This window comes from Lepidochelys kempii, chromosome 1 (genome assembly GCF_965140285.1).
Source record: "Lepidochelys kempii isolate rLepKem1 chromosome 1, rLepKem1.hap1, whole genome shotgun sequence".
Taxonomy (NCBI): domain Eukaryota; kingdom Metazoa; phylum Chordata; order Testudines; family Cheloniidae; genus Lepidochelys; species Lepidochelys kempii.
The window spans coordinates 230,658,882-230,676,210 of NC_136380.1; the positions used below are offsets into that span (position 1 = coordinate 230,658,882).

General features: G+C 43.7%; 1 protein-coding gene across 5 annotated transcripts in view; it reads left to right on the top strand.

Annotated features, from left to right (window-relative positions):
• The first annotated feature begins 1,256 nt into the window (after positions 1 to 1,256).
• Positions 1,257 to 17,329, top strand: part of ARFGAP3 (ARF GTPase activating protein 3) — a 94,512-nt gene continuing 78,439 nt past the window's right edge. For 2 of the 5 annotated variants that reach the window (XM_073317157.2, XM_078849400.1), the window contains exons 1-3: positions 1,261 to 1,428; positions 10,841 to 10,959; positions 11,622 to 11,694. In XM_073317157.2, coding sequence (XP_073173258.2) covers positions 1,348 to 1,428; positions 10,841 to 10,959; positions 11,622 to 11,694 — 273 coding nt within the window. In that variant the 5' untranslated portion in view covers positions 1,261 to 1,347. Of the gene's footprint in view, positions 1,429 to 1,930; positions 2,125 to 10,840; positions 10,960 to 11,621; positions 11,695 to 17,329 lie in introns of those variants that run through there. The other 3 variants (XM_073317127.2, XM_073317136.2, XM_078849401.1) reach the window with 2 other exon arrangements.

The following is a 17,329-nucleotide window of genomic DNA, read 5'->3' on the forward strand; positions in this document are numbered from 1 at the left end:
ATCACCTTCAGCCCCCAACTAAAACCTTTCCAGTGCATCATCGAAGACCTACAACCTATCCTGAAAAATGATCCCTCACTCTCACAGATCTTGGGAGGCAGGCCCGTCCTTGCTTACAGACAGCCCCCCAAACCTGAAGCAAATAGTCTCCAGCAACCACACACCACACAACAAAAACACTAACTCAGGAGCCTATCCGTGCAACAAAGCCCGATGCCCACTCTGTCCACATATTTATTCAACTGCCACCATCATAGGACCTAATCACATTAGCCACGCCATCAGGGGCTCATTCACCTGCACATCTACCAATGTGATATATGCCATCATGTGCCAGCAATGCCCTCTGCCATGTACACTGGCCAAACCAGACAGTCTCTATGCAAAAGAATAAATGGACACAAATCTGACCTCAGGAATCCATAACATTCAAAAACCGGTAGGAGAACACTTCAACCTCTCTGGCCACTCAGTAAAAGACTTAAGGGTGGCAATTCTGCAACAGAAAAGCCTCAAAAATAGACTCCACCGAGAAATTACAGCGCTTGAATTAATATGCAAACTAGATACCATTAATTTGGGTTTGAATAGAGATTGGGAGTGGCTGGGTCATTATACAAATTGAATCTATTTCCCTATGTTAAGTATCCTCACACCTTCTTGTCAACTGTCTAAGTGGGCCATCTTTATTATCACTACAAAAGTTTTTTTTTCCTCCTGCTGATAATAGCTCATCTTAACTAATTAGCCTCTTAGCAGTTTGTATGGCAAATTCCACCTTCTCTGTATGTGCATGTATTTCTTCTTACTATATGTTCCATTCAATGCATCCGATGAAGTGGGCTGTAGCTCACGAAAATTTATGGTGTAATAAATTTGTTAGCCTCTAAGGTGCCGCAAGTACTCCTGATTTTTTTGCGGATGTAGACTAACACGGCTGCTATTCTGAAACCATACATAATCAGGTTTGGCAGAATTCAATTTTTAAAATAATTTTGATCCATTTAAATTTTCATAGGGGGGTGAAATTATGGGGTGGGGGAAATCACCATTATGTAAAATATACAAAGTAACTATCCCTCAATGAAATCTTAGTATCGGCTCCGCCCGCCTTTTTTCTTTGCCTCTCTGTAAATCCTGAGGGTGGGGGATGAGAATATTTTTCCATGGGGCGGTGTGTGTACGATGACACGGACGTTAACTGACAGCTCTCGCGTCCTTCCACGGGGCCGTGTGTGCGGTGTTTAAGCCGCTGCTGGCAGCGGGCGGCAGGGGAGTCAGGAAGGCTTTGCGGAGCGTGAGGGTCTCTTCGCAGTGGCCCGGGAACGCGGAGACGGGGCGGGATAGATGCTGGAGACGGGGCGACGGAAGCAGCCTGAGACGAAGGGACTTGCCCCCCCCCCCCCAACCACACTCAGCGGCTGCGGGGTGGGCGCCTGACGCCTCGGGTCTCCAGCTCCGAGCGGTGCTATGGCTGGTTCGGGGGGCGGCGACTACTACGAGCGCAAAGCGAAGGCGGGCGGGGCGCGACGGCGGGCGGGGGGCAGCGGCCACTAACGGCTGTCAAGCCCCCAGGGCGCACGACGGCCAGTCGGGACGCGGCGCGGCGGCTCCGGCCGGCTCCGGCTGAGGCCTCTCAGCCTCCCCCGGGAAGCGCCAAAAGGTTTGGGGGGGCGGGGTTTCCATCTCCCTCTGCCCCGTCGTCTCGTGGTGTAGCCCGAAGTCCCCTGGCTCCGCCTTCGCTCGGCCGCAGGGTAAAGTGGCGGTTAGCGGGCCTTGAGACGGGGGCGAGGCGCGCGCGAGCAACTCCGGCCCCCGGCCCAGGCGGAACGTGGACGGCGCTTTCCCGCGCAGCGCCCCGCCCCCTCGCTCTCGCGCGCCCAGGCCCCGCCCCCTCGCTCTCGCGCGCCCAGGCCCCGCCCCTCGCGGGCCGGCCCGCTCAGCGCCCGCCCCATCCGCCTGTGCTGCGTGCGTGGGGTGCGGGCGCGGGCGCGGGCGGCTCCTTCGCTCTCCTGCCCTGCCGCCGCCGAGAGCGGCCCGCCGCGCGGCCCGGCCATGTGCGAGCCCCGCAAGCAGGACATTGTCGCCATCTTCAAGCGGCTCCGCGCCGTCCCCACCAACAAGGTAACGGGGCCGCGGTTGGGCGGGAGCCGGCGCTGAGGGGCGGGGGGAGCTGAACTTTGTTAGTGACACGTCGCACTGTTGGGAGCGGGAGGGGGCGGTGCCAGCGGATACCTTCTCCCCCCCGCCCCCCCGCCGTGACTGGCCAGTGGGATCATGGGGGGGGCCCTCTCCCCCCTCTGGCACCGACCCACCATTGCTTCCCCCTGCCTGCTGTGGGCAGCCCTTGCAGGACCCGTGCTCGGGGGGCGGGGGGGTCTGTCATCACGGAGGAACAGCCTTTTGTTTAGCCTGGCGGGGGCGGAGGGATGGCTGCTCTCTACAGGGGAAACACAAGGGAGGGCGAGGGGCTGTATAAGCTAAAGGATGATGTTGGCATAAGAACAAATGAGTGTGAACTAGCCCTGAACAAACTCAGGTTGGACGTTAGAAAAAGGTTTCTAACCACCGGGGGCGTGAGGTTCTGGAACAGCCTCCCAAAGGGAGTAGTGGGGGAGGGGGAGGGGGAGGCGGGGAGGGGGAACCATTTGATTAGTTTTAAGTGGGGAGCCGGGCACTAATAAATTGGATTGTGTGGTGGGGGGCAGGGTTCACTTCCGGTTTATGTCTTATGTTCCTAAAGCTCATACTTCAGGGTTTCAGTCAGCCTCTGGCTGGTGTCAAAAAGGGATGTGGCTGGCCTCCCCCAATTTAATGTGTGTGTATGTTCAGTCGAACCTCCGAGTTACCAACACCTCAGGAATTGAGGTTGTTCCTAACTCTGAAATGTTTGTAACTCTGAATAAAAGGTTGTGCTTGTTCTTTCAAAAGCTTACAACTGAATATTGACTTAATACAGCTTTGAAACTTTACTATGCAGAAGAAAAATGCTGCTTTTAACCATCTTAATTTAAATTAAACAAGCACAGAAACAGTTTCCTTACCTTGTCAAATTTATTTTTTTCAATGTTCCCTTTACTTTTTTTTAATAGTTTGTTTAAAACTGTGTATTTGCTTTATTTTTGGTCTGTGCTGCTGCCTGATTGTGTACTTCCAATTCCAAATGAGGTGTGTGGCTGACTGGTCAGTTCATAACTCTGGTTCATAACTCTGAAGTTCTACTGTGTGTGTGTATATAATATATATATATATATATATATATATATATATATATATATATATATATATACTTAATCTCCTTCCTCTGAAGGATGAGGGATGGCCACGGCTGCAGATGGGACATTAGACTGGGAGGATCAGAGCTCTGAGGTGGCACCGGACATGCTCTATCTCTTTCTCTCCTGCCTCGGGTTCTTGGCTGGCTGGTTCTTACTCACATGCTTAAAGTCTAAGTGATTATCACACGTGGGGTCCGGAAGGAATTTTCCCCCAGCCTAGCTTGGCAGTTGACCTTGGAGTTCTTTTTTTCCCCTTCATCTGCAGCATATGGTGCAGGTCACCTCCCAGGATTTTCTGGGTATGTCTCAATCATTTCCCTGTTATTGTAAACCTCCCCTGAGTGACTCACCCCCAGTAGGGCTCTTGTCAAAGCCTCCCCCTGCTTCACTGCCCCTACTCCACCCTCCTGCCCCCCAGTATGAGGAGACTTAGGATCTAGCCCACATCCTTTCCCCCCATCTCTCCTTCTGGGAAGGGGCAGGCAATACAGGCTCCATCATTATGTTTTCAACCCAATTTACCAGGAAGGAGTGTTGCCTCTCCTAGGGAGGGAAACCAGCATGCAGCCTGGGAGAGGTGAGTATGGGGAGCAGGGTGCTCTAACCTCTTGCACCCCAATCTTCCCCTGCTTCCAAACAGCTGTTACTTTATGGATAGAGCTTCCCATGTTCAGGACAATCACAAATGAAACCTCTCAATCCCTGTGTGAGGTGGGTAAGTAGCATCATCCCTATTTTACAGGTGAGGAATGGAAGCAAAGAAAGTTTCAAAACAGAAGCTATGGTTAGACTGCAGTGGATTTAACATCTGGTCTCTTTCCTGAAACTACTTGAAATTAATAAAAGTGGCATCATTCTTTTTGTAGTCCATAAATTGTGCTGTTGTCTTATTGCAAATTACTTGGACCATTGTCCCATCGGCACTTTGTTTCCTCAGTGTTCTGAAGCATTGTTTCATTTTGTTGATGCCTTTGCACTAAGATGTTCAGTTAGCTTTTATAAACTATGAAGAAAACTTTATTCACTAAGAATCCCTTCAAAACTATGACAACTAATTTCATTGGCCTTCATTTGCACCTAATGAAAGGAAAAATCCAAATATGAAAGATGTATGATTTGTAGTATAATCTCAGAATATTCTTCACAGTTTTCTCATAAAGTATTGTTTTATGCTTTGGCCCTACCAAAATAGACCAGTGGTTTTCAAACTTTTTTTTCTGTGGACCCAGTTGAAGAAAATTTTTGATGCCCATGACCCAACAGAGTTGGCGATGAGGGGTTTGGAGTGTGGGAGGGGCTCAAGGCTAGGGCAGAGGGTTGAGATGCAGGGGTAAGGGCTGTGGGGTGGGGCTGGAGATGAAGGGGTTCCAGGTTGGGGGGGGGGTTCAGGGCTGAAGCTGGGGTTCAGGTCTGGGGTGGGGCTGGGTATGAGCGGTTTGGGGTGCAGGAAGAGGTTCCAGTTTGGGGGGGGGGCACATGGTCAAGGTGCGGATTTACCTCTGGTGGCTCCCAGTCAGTGGCGCAGCCAGGGTGCAGAGGCAGGCCTCCTGCCTGTCCTGGCACTGCAGTCCATACTGTGCCCCAGAAGTGGCCAGCAGCAGGTCCACACAGCTGTCGCCTGCATGCACCCCCCGCCTCCTCCAGCATGCAGAGACCGTGCTCAGGGCAGGGCCAGGATGTGGAGCCCTGTGGCCCCCCTGCCTAGAAGCTGGACCCACTGCTGGCTGCTTCCGGGGTGCAGCGCAGTGTCGGAGCAGCTAGGCACTAGCCTGCATTAGCTGGGCAACACCGCCGATGGGACTTTTAACATCCCGGTTGGCATTGCTGACCAGAGCTGCTGGGTCGCTGAGCAAGGCGACCCAGTGCCTTTTGAGTCGCGGCCTGAACTTTGAAGAACGCTGAAATAGACAGGTAAAATTAAATGCATATGTATCCTGGAACTGTCTGAGGCATGGATTCTGTCTTGTTACTGTTTGTAAAGTGCCTAATAACATTTTAATTCTATATGAAAAACAGTAGTAATATGTTGAGGCCTATATGATTCAACATTTTGGCCTAATAGTCACCCTAACTGGTATGCGCTGAGGAGGGTGAGGCCTTGTCTTCGAGGCCTTGCCCTACAACTCGAGTCCCATCCACAAACGCTTCCTCAACTTGTATATAGTGGTGCTTTTAACTCAGGTTGGCTGGTCTGTCAGGCATAGACTAAAGCTTGAATTAGCACAATTTGTTAGCTGCTAACACAACTATTCTGTCTTGGGACACAGACTAGCTCCACTCAAATGCAGCTAGTCCTCCAATACCTACCCTCAGTTCCCCCCATGTGCCCAGAAAGGACAAACAAAATCTAACCCAATACATTGGGAAATAATTTATAGAGCAGCTCAACTTACTTTGGTGCAAAGAACTTTTAGAAATATGCCTGTAGAAGAAGTCTTAGGGCTACACGAAAGTGAGGGCAGCAGCTGAAATGTTATTTTCTTGTATGGCCTCAATTACTCAAGTTAGGCTAACTCAAGAGGAGTATCTCAAGTTTTGTTAACTCAAGTGACGTTGCATCTCATTCACTTCCAAAGACAGAGAGAAGAAGGGGGAGAGGGGAGGAAGAATGACAATTCATTGTCCCAACAACTTTCCTCTGTGTGTGTGTGTGTGTGTGTTGAAGTGCATAATGTTTCAGTCTTCAAAGGTAACATAATTTTGTTAATTTATTCTTTTATTTTTTGTTACAACTTGTCCTGTGTCCTCTTTTTCTAGGCATTTCCTTATCTGTTCTCTCTCCCTCCCTCCCAACCCCCCCAAGCTTTCCGTACTTGCTTTCATGTTGATTTTTTGCTGACATGAGGAGGAAGTGCAAGACTTGGAAAAGCTGCGTATTTTCATATTTCTTACTAATGTCCTTTGGTTGTACTGCTGCTGTAAATATTAAAATATGCAATTTGGGAAGAACTTGGGTATTGTTGGCATAATTTATTACAGCCCTCCCAACCCTGAGCAAAATAAGCTGTACTGGGAAAACTGCATCTACACTAGAGGCTTTTGCTGATGGTTATGTTGGTCATAGATCACATCTCATCATTCCCCTGACCAGCACAGCTATGGCACCATGTCTGCACTACCATTTATGTCGCTCAGGGGTGTGAAAAAACACTCCCCTAAATTTTGCTGGCATAAGTGATAGTGTGCATAGTGGTAATAGCTACTGGCACTCTTTGGGGGTGGTTTATGTCGATGGGAGAGCTCTCTCTTGTCAGCATAGAGCAGCTACATGAGAAATCTTACAGTGGTGCAGCTGCATTGGCACAGCTGTGCCGCTGTAATTTTTCTAGTGTAGCCCTAAGTCTTATTTACTTAAAATTTTTGTATAATTAAGTAATCCTTTCAGCTAAATATTTGATTTAATTTACTGACCTTTCAAAAATTATAAAAACATCAAAGCAGCTGGTGTTTGTGTTGTCAATTTTTGTGTCCCTGTTCAATGCTACAAATTAGGGAATAACTAATCTCTTTAAACTGTAAGTTTTTCAGGGCATGGTCTGTCTTTACTTTTGTGTATAATGCAGTTCCCATTGTCAATGCGTCACTAAAAGATCAGAATAATTAATTGCCTATATTTGAAGAGAGCAAAAGTTTTGTAACAGTCAAAATAGATTATTTATCAACACTATATGTAGTTTGATATATAAGTTAATTGTATTGTTTTAAAATTAATATATCTAGGGAAGATATTACTCGGAGGGATGAGTGCTGAATTCAGTTAATCTGCTCAACTCCTTAAGTGCCACACCCACCAAAATCTCTTAGGGCTACGTTTAGTGTATTTCCATATCAGGTAGTGGTATATATCATTATATATACAGAGATGGTACTGTGTAAGTACTGGTTTAATAAATGTGTGTTGCAAGACACTAAAGAGTTTATCTGAGTTATCTGTTCTCTGGTGCAAACATGCTGATTATCTGATGCTTGTTTTTTCAGAAATGACTATTAAGCTGATGAACAGAAAAGCTTCCTTTAAAAAACATTTTAACATCCAAAATCAGTGCAGTAGAAACAGGATTACAAGCAAAACTTGAAATAAAGTAACTGAGAATGATGTTATGCTTTAATTACCTGCTAGAATCTAGGATCAGGGTTCTGTTTTCCTTGCGGGAGTTGACAAATGTCTGCCCCTAAAACGGTGTAGGGAATACTCTGCTCTATTTTTAGGTGGAAGTGATTTCATAAACTAGTTCAGAAATGCTAGTTCTAATTAAAATTTATATTTATTTCCTGTCGCAGTCCATGCAAGTTGAGAATAAAAAAGAGTTCAGAATGCTGAGCAAAATGAATGTGAATATTGTTTTAATGAGGAGGACGATTCTACTTCTGCAACCACAGTGGTGTGCACAGTGCCTAATACCTAAGATGCAGTGTCTACAAAATAGTAGACTTCACAGAAAGCCTTCAGAGGCTTTTATACATTGTTTCTGTATACCCAACTATTTACAAATTATACATGAATTTTCTCAGAGGACACAGTAAAATGGCCTGTTCATTTAGAGCTAGACCCTGCACCAGCAAAGACAATGAACTTCAATGCACTGCAATAGTCAAATTTACAAGATGATGCAATCAGTTTTAAGATGATGCAATCAAGAAAGCTATAAGAGAACAAATGTTTATAAATCACATAGAAAAATGGAATATTTTGGACTACGTATTATGTTGAACTTTTAAAACACTTTGTTTAAACATAACTGCTTACTGACATTCAGATATTTTTCTCCTATGTTCACTGGGGTAGGTTGTTAGAGATTAGGACCCAGAATAGAGCTGTAAATCTATTCTGGTGTCTCATGTTTAGAAATAAGCAGGTTGGTCTTATTAGCTTCAGCCCAAGAGTATAAACTTTTTCTTTCCTTCCGTTAGAAGGAATTGGGGGTGGTGAAACAGGAGATCTTACAAGAAAAAGTCTGGAAATAGCCAATTTAAAAGGAAGTCCAGGCTAATATTTGAAATTTTTATGATAATTTTGAATTATTAAAAAAAAAAGAAAGGGGATGAGTTTTGGACATTAAGTCTGTGTTGATAGCAAGATTTTTTTTATAATGTGGCATAATTAAGGGCATAACTGCACTACAGCCTCTATAGCAGAACAGCTGCAGTGCTGCAGCTGTGCTGCTATAGTGCTGTAGAGTAGACAGTTCCTACATCAACAAAAGGGATTTTTACACTGATGTAGTTAATCCATCTCTCCAAGAGGCAGTACTGTAGCTAGGTTGAGGGAAGAATTCCTCTGTCTAGTTAGTTGCTTCTACAGCAAGGCTTAGGTTGACCTAACTTTGGCACTCAGGGTGCGAAATTTTTCATAGCCCAGAGCAAAGTATTTAGGTTGGTCTGATTTTTAAGTGTAGATTAGGATTTAGTCTATTTGCAGTAAATGTTTTAAAGGAAAAAGAGCTGTAAACTTCGTCGCTTCTGTAGGCTGAGAGCATTGCACACATCAAGGGCTTTTTGTGTTCCTCCATTTAGTCCTCCCACAAGTTCTTTGTGTGCTACTCTCCCATCTCCCTCTGTTTCAGGGACTCCCTGCAATCCTCCTCCCCTAAAGCCAGGTCTGTGTCTGCCCCCTCATTATCTCCTTCCTCACCATGCCAGGGGCTCTGTGTTTTCCCTATGTCTCATTCCCCCTGCCATTGTCTCCCATCCCCTCCCCCCATAATGCAAAGGGCTTTTTGTGACTCCGCATTCCCCTATGCTAAGGACTCTCTGTGCCTCCACATTTCCCTCCTTTCCCACCATGGCAGGAGCTCTGTGTTTTCCCAGGGTCTCCTCTCTCCATACCATTGTCCCCCATTCTCCTCATTATAATAAGGGCTCTAAGTTCCTCCCCCCCGCCCCATTTCCTCCTCCTGTCCATGCCAGGGGCTCTGCGTACCCCTTTTCCCCCCCATGCCAGAGTCCCCAGTTATTATTCCCTTGTAATGAGCTTTTGGTGCACCCCTGTCACCCCTGTCCCCTCCACCATTTTACAACGTTCTGTCTCGGAGACAAGTCATTCAGGTTGTGTTACTGTAAACTCTGTTGGAAGGATGGGCCAAGCTGAGGTGTGGGGTATTATGCTGAATGTGTTTGTGGCTGCCATTAACCAGTTCTTTATCTATAGACATACTCCTGAGCTGGTAGGAGCTGCTGCATTTGCTAACCAGATGCAAAGGGCTCTGTTTGTGTCCCATATTCCTCTTCTGTTTTTCACCAAAATCTGTACAGAGTTATGCCCACTGGTGCTTAGAACAGTCCCTGTAATCTTAGAATTGAGGTTCAAAAGTTATGTTACAGACAGAGAAATGCCATCAAGTTGAGTGTGAGGGTTCACTTCCTTCAGCCACCAAAAAATAAAAGTCAGGATTACTGAAACAAAACATGAAAGCTGAAATATGAAACTGAACTAATTTTTACATGCAAATCCTGAAAAGATGCACAGGCCCAAATCCTGCGTAACTTGGACGGAAGCAAGGGATTCTCCCTTCAGGCAAGAGAGTGGCTGTATGGCACTTCTGCCTGCTCACTCCTATGTTATGGGGAACCAGAGGATAAGGGCAACAACAGATCCTCTGGCTCTATTCCCAAACAAACACATTAGGAGCCACAGTGAGCTGGGTTATGCAATACATGGGGAGAATGCTCCCTATGTTCAGCAGAACCATACTGGTTTTGCTGTCAGGAACCCTTTGCATCTACAGGGGAAAAGGAAAGCATGCAGGACATAGTTACCAGCAATATTAACTGATGGTATATAAACTCATTGAGAAGAGAATAGACCTAGTTGGTATTAAACATGTTATCTGAATCACTTATTACCATGGAGAGAGAGCATGTCCTTGAAATGCTATTCCTTAAACACTTGTTTTTAGTAACATAGAAAGAGTTGTAACAGACTTATTCTTGGGCTATTTTGATATGGATTCTCTTAAACACGCATGTCGCTTGTCTCTTTTAAACACAAAAGCTTCAGAATATAAAAACTAAATGGCTGATAGGATAAGTTGATTGCAAGGAAGTGTGTTGCACTTTTCACAAATATTTTTAACAAATAGAACATGATGATGTTTAAGATTCTATAATATATGTATTTGTATGTTGCCAGCAGTGTGCTAGATGCACTGCAGGTATGCATAAAGACAAATTCTCATCCCCAAGTATTTTACAATCTATGTAGCTGCTTACATTCTAAATAGATGGAATGAGTAAGTGTTCGTTTGAGTGGAAGTGACTACTTTATCATTAAATATATTGAATTTAGGGGTTCCTTAGAAGACAGTGGATTGAACAGACTAGGAGCCAGGAATTTCAGAATTCTAATTCTGCTTGCTCTTGATTAGTTGTGAGAGTTGGGCAAGTTGCTTAACCTCAGTTTGTTTCCCCATCTATAAAATAGGGATAATATAAAATAAACTAGTCAACCTGTGATCTGGGGATTAATTAGTTTTAAAATGCTAAGCACTACATAGGTATTGATAATTAGTCAAAAAGTATCTTTTAGTGGGAATTGATTAATTTATTTGTTTATCTTTTTTTAGGTGTGTTTTGACTGTGGAGCCAAAAATCCTAGCTGGGCAAGCATAACATACGGTGTTTTTCTTTGTATCGATTGCTCAGGGACCCATCGATCACTTGGTGTTCACTTGAGTTTCATTCGGTAAGTAGTTAGCATGATTCTATGCTAAATAAGTGGTAAGATTTGTTTCTAGTATTTCTGTCACAACATTGTGGTTCTTCAGAGGCTTTTATTGTGGACACTTATTAATGAGGGAATGAGCTTTTCATTCTAAGTTACTGGTTCACATCCATCTCATGATGCTACTGGCTGAAAATTATCTTTGTATTTGTTCAGGCAACTGGTATAAGCTATGCTAGCAAGAGCACTCTTTTGTCTGTATAAACTGCATCTTACACTAGGGTAGTTTGCAGGTGCAGCTGTGACTAGACCTTTGACACTGAAGAGTTAATTACAGTCCTGGGAGAAATTCTTTGCTAACCCTGCCTTACCTAAGGCTAACATGAGTTTTATGGACAGCCAAAGAGGTACTTTGATTCTTGGTACTTGGTACTCCTGGTGACCACCGACAGAAGGAGGTTAGTGTGGGCATGAAAAACCGCAGTAATTGCTATAGTGGCTGTATGTCAACTTAAGTTTGTAGTGTAGACATGCCTTGAGTTAGTGGATTATTGTACACAAAACCCCTCCAAGTTTTGAACTGTAATATTTATTACAAACTGGTAGTTTTTTCTTAAAACAACTTTTAAAAGATGTTTAAAATTGTTTTTGAAAATAACATTTAAAATGTTTCCTCTGCTTAGATCTACGGAATTAGATTCCAACTGGTCTTGGTTTCAGTTGAGATGCATGCAAGTAGGAGGAAATGCTAATGCCGTAAGTATATCTTAGAAATGTTTTTCTTATTTCAAGTATTTGCTTTTCATGTTTAACAGCTTAACACTTAGCTTCATTGCTCATTTTATGTGTTAGTGAAGCATTCAGGGATGAAGGAGTTAACTCCATAGCCCCCTAGAATATTTGTATATTTTTTGTGTGTTTCAAGTTTAAAATAATGAATTAACTGCTGCACTCCTAAAACTTTATACATCGTGTTGGGAAAAAACTAGTTTATATGGAAATGGGGTCATGACAATACGTATGCTGTTTCAAGAGATTTGCACAGACTTCAAGGCATAAGATCAATAAATGTGTCTCTCTTAGAATTCTAGCAAAACACAGAAAAGATATCCTCATGCTTAAAATAAGCCCTGGCAAAAACTCTCCAAGAGCAGAGAGGCAGTTCACAACTCATCAGGGTGTGTATGGGACGGGACAAGCCCAGCCCAGCCTCACAGGAACAAAGGACACTGGCCTAGGCAGCAACAAAAGAATCTGTTAGACTCTCGAGGGAGTCACCCAGCTTCCTTTGGTCAGTTTGGAACCGCAATGAGGTAATGCTCGCCTGACTATGAAGTGGGGTGCAAAACCAAGAGGGAAGAAAGGACATAATAAAAGTGAGAGACATTTGCCATGCTCGCGCTCTCTCTCTGTCTCCTACCTGCATCTACAGACATCACACCAAGTGCTGATCAAACAGGAGAGCCTGGCTGAAGAGCAACCAGCCAGGCTGTGGTGAGAAGCATCTAAGTTTGTAAGGACATTGAAAGTGTTAAGATAAGCTTAGAATGCATTTTGCTTTTATTTCATTTGACCAAATCTGACTTACGTTTTGACTTATCACTTAAAATTTATCTTGATAGTTAATAAATCTGTTTGTTTGTTCTACCAGTGCGTTTGGTTTGAAGCAGCTCAGAGTTTCCCCTTGGGATAACAAGCCTGGTACATATCAATTTCTTCACTGAATTGACAAACTAATATAAGCTTTCAGCGTCCAACGGGCATAACTAGACACTGCAAGATGGAGGTTCCTAGGGTTCTGCCTGAGACTAGAGATATTAGCTAGTGTCATTTGGTTACATAATCCAAGGAGCAGCTTACATGCCAGAGGCTGTGCGTGAACAGCCCAGGAGTGGGGGTTCTCACAGCAGAGCAGGGGAAGGCTGGCTCCCAGAGTCAAGGATTGAAGAGATCTAGCAGATCACCGGTCCAGATGCCACCAGAGGAGAACGTCATACTATATATGTGTGCAATAACAGTCCATGTCTTGAAAACAAAATAATCTTTATTAATTCAAAGTGGGGGGGAGGGGGAGAAGAGGAGGAGGGACAGGGAAACTGAGGCACCAGGTTGGGAGATGTGCATGAGAGAGAAAAACAGCGGTCACAGCAGGGTTCAGACTATGGGGAGGCACAATACAGAAAAGCAGGACACGTTACTGTGGGTCATTACTAAAATGAGTTTTCAAAGCCTCCCTGAGACACATTGCTCCACGCTGAGCTCTTCTTATAGCCCTGATATCTGGCTACTCAAAATTAGCAGACAGCCTGTCCACCTCCAGGCCCCACCCCTGTGGAAACTTCTCTCCGGTTGCTTCACAGAGCAAGTAGCTATAACCATGGGGATATATTTTTCACTGAGGTCTAACCTAGTGAGCAAACTGCACCAGCGGCCCTTCAAATAGCCAAAGGCACATTCAACCACCATTCTGCACTTGCTGAGCATATTGTTGAATATCCAGTTGTCCGATTTCATGAGCCATGGGAGTAAGGGGTAGGCTGGGTCTCCCAGGTTCACTATTGGCATTTCAATGTTACCAGTGGTGATTTTGTGGCCCAGAAAGAAAATCCCTGCTTGCAGCTTTCTGAAGAGACCTGTGTTCTTCAAGACACACATGTCATACACCTTCCTGGATCATCTCATGTTGATGTCGGTAACAAACCCCCGGTGATCCACCAGTGGATGCAACACCACATAAAAACATCTCTTTCTGTTTATGTACTCTTTGGTAAGGTGATCTGGTGCCCAGATAGGGATATGCATGCCATCTATCGCCCAACAGCAGTTATGGAACCCCACTGCGGCAAAACCATCCAATATGTCCTGCACATTGCCCAGAGTCACTACCTTTCTTAGCAGAAGGTGATTAATGGCCCTACATACTTGGATCACCGCAACCCCCACAACAGAATTACCAGCTCCAAATTGATTTACCACTGACCGGTAGCAGTCTGGCGTTGCAAGCTTCCACACAGCAATCGTCACTGACTTCTCCACTGTCAGAGAAGGTCTCATTGTAGTGTTGCTGCACTGCAGGGCTGGGGTAAGCTCTGCACACAATTCCTGGAAAGTGGCCTTGCGCATAGGAAAGTTCTGCAGCCACTGCTCATCATCCCATACCTTCATAATGATGGGATCCCATCAATCAGTGCGTGTTTTCTGGGACCAGAACCTGTACTCCACTGTGGTCAGCTGCTACATGACAGCCAACAGCAACTGGGAATTGTTTAGTTCCATGACTACCCTCAGGGCTACTTGAAGGACATTGCCATGTTCCATGCGGAAGTTCTCACAGCTCTGGAAAAACCACAGGATAAGGCATATAGTGTTTGCAACGCTCGCCACGGTAGTGCACAGCTGAGCGGTGTCCATGCTTCTCTGCATATGGCGTATGCACGGCTAGACCATCCTTTTGAAAAAAGGCGTGAAATATTATGGATTGCAGATGAAATCAGAGGAGGGAGAAAACTGCGTTATGGGACTTGGAAATTATGTTTCCAGTCACCCCTGCGAGAATGTTTTGGTCCCATAAGGCACTGCAAACCCTTCCCAAAACTCCCCTGTGGCAAGTTGCACTGTGGGATAGCTACTCACGGTGCACTGCTCTCTACATAGATGCAAGTGCTGCTAGTGAGGATGCACTCCATTGACAGAGTGTGGTGTGGACATGTACAGCTGACTTAATTACTGCGGTGATGGGATGTCGACTTAAGTCTGTAGTGTAGACATGCCCGTAGGTTTAAAGCATTTTCAACTACACATGATTTTTCCTAGAGAAGTTTTTAGACTAATTATAAAATTTCAACAAGGATATTTTCTCAATTCTTTGCATAGGTTTACTTCGAAATTTTTGCTGCTGTTCTGGTTTTGTGTGTTTGTTTTGGACAGGTGGAAGGGAGGTGAAAAAGATCACTTTACACTTAGATTTATTGCTCTGCTAATACAACCCTACATTCTTCTTTACAATTTAGGTGTTTTCCTAAAACATGAATCTTTTACATAGTTGGTTTTCTTGAGATAAGAATTACATTTGTACCAAGCTGGTATGTTATACAAAGGGAGGTTTCTTGGTCTAGATAAGACAGTCTTTTGGTTTCTGTCTCCATGGTTACAAAAAGCAGAAACCTCTTGGAATTCCTTTAACCGTCCTGAACATTTTGTCATATAACTAAAACAAACAGGTGTTATATTTTCCAGCATTTTGGCTATAACCTACTTGTATCCATATCTTTATACTCACTAAAGATACAAACAAGTTTTAATAAGTTAAAAAGTTACAATATATTAATATCAGTTTTGCATTAATAATGAGGTCTGTTCAACACACACTAATTAATTTAAACAGTTTTAACATTAAAGGTTCCCTGATTGCAGCAAGACAATCCCTGTTGAAATCTGGTCTCTTTTCTGGTCTTACTCCAGAATAAAAATAGAACTAGTCCACTAAACTAGCTGTGCAACAGTGCAAAATCTATGAAACACTATGACAACTGCAAACGTGCTAACAGGAGATTTTAATTTAAAAAAGTATTCCGAAAAATCTCTTCACGCATGTTGCAAAGAACCCTAGTCCTGCAAGTAACTATGGAAAGAAAGGAATTGAGAAAGCTGGGGACCAGACAGCCTCTTACAACCATGACTGAATGTTCTTGGCTATACAGGACACTCATAATCCAATAGGCACTGCTCTTCCTCATGCTCTCCAGCCTAGTTGAACTTATCTCCATACATGGGAATATGCAAACACCATCTCAACAAACAAATCTGATTACAGAATATCTTACTAAAATAAAAGCTTAAAGGAAAGAAAAAAATCGTTATTCATTCAGACTTCATGAATGGTGACAGTGGAGCTCTTCTAATATGAAAACTAATCTATCAACCTACGTAAATTTTAGTGGTGCATTCCAAAACTGCTTGAAAGATCTTGGTTTGGTGAATCTGAAGCTTTGACACTTTCTTCAGAGCACAGTTATGGATGATAAATAATGCAATATTAGTAACAGGTAGAAATGTTTGCCAACCTACTATAGCTGAAGGCTGGATACAGAGTGTAAGAGTTTCTAGATGGGCTAACAAATCCGGCAACTGTGCTTCAGTCTTAACTGTAATCGGCTCTAAGCCCAAGATTTTCAAAACTGTGCCCCTAAAGTTAGACTCCTAAATACATATTTAAATGTCCAAATAAATTGCCTGATTTTTGAAAGTGCTGATCACTCATCACTTAGCAGCTGCCAGTGACTTTAATGGAAATTTCTGGGTGCTCAGCTCTTTGAAAAACGTGGCCATTTATTCAGGCCTCTAAATATACAGTTACAAGCATGACTTTAGGCACACAGTTTTGAAAAAGCTATTCCAGGAAGAAGAACCTCAGAAGACTATACTGATTTTCTAACTACCCTAGATATTTCTAGGGAGCAAATCACTGTGGTAGCTGAGGTTCAAGATTAAACTGCAACTGCAGTAAAGAAATAGCAAAAATTAATAATAGTCCAAAACAGGAGTTGGTAAAAAACAAAACAAACTTCATATGAAATATGACCATGCAATTTAACAGAATTTGAGTTCAGCTATTACAGAAAACAAGTTACCCGAAAAAATTTTAGTTCATTAGCTACGGTATTGCAAATTTCAGACAGTAACTCATATTAACTCATAGATAATGAATTTACAAGGGCCCTGTTGGTACCAATTGAATTGCATACAAGAGTTCTTGGCATTGCGTATTAGATGACAAAACACAAATTTTGAAGAGATAATTTTTAATATTTTCCCTTTACCACATCTGTATTCATTTAACTTTAAAAACTGAGCTTTAACCAACAAAAGTAAAGCACATAGAAGCAAAAGTAAAAACTAACCTAATTCTTTTGGGTATTTGCCATTTCTTTAAAAAAGACCTGCATTTTTGTCTTTTGATTTTCTTAGAATATTAGGATAGAAAATAACCAAAAACATTTAATGCTATCATTTGTGTAATCTTTGAGCACAGCTGATTCTTCCCTTCACTAAGGCCAAAACATATGGAAAATTCAAAGTTCTGCTTTGCTGGTACAGCCACTGGAAAGCAGATAGCTACTTTACCTCAACTAGTTTTTTTAAAATAAAAAATAGCATATTAGAACATGTGACCCCCAAAATATTAATTGGAATTGGATACTCACCAGAGGTTCCTTCCCTGGCATCATGCTTGTCCCTGCTGCTGTGCTGTGACTGGCTGCACTGCTCTGGGATTAAAAACAGCTCCTAGTTCTTTGGGACAATGGATCCCTCTGCTTGCCTTTCTCCTCCTCTTCTTCCTTATCCAAGACCACCTCCTCAGTGTTGCCTGCAGTGGCCCTGGACTCCGACT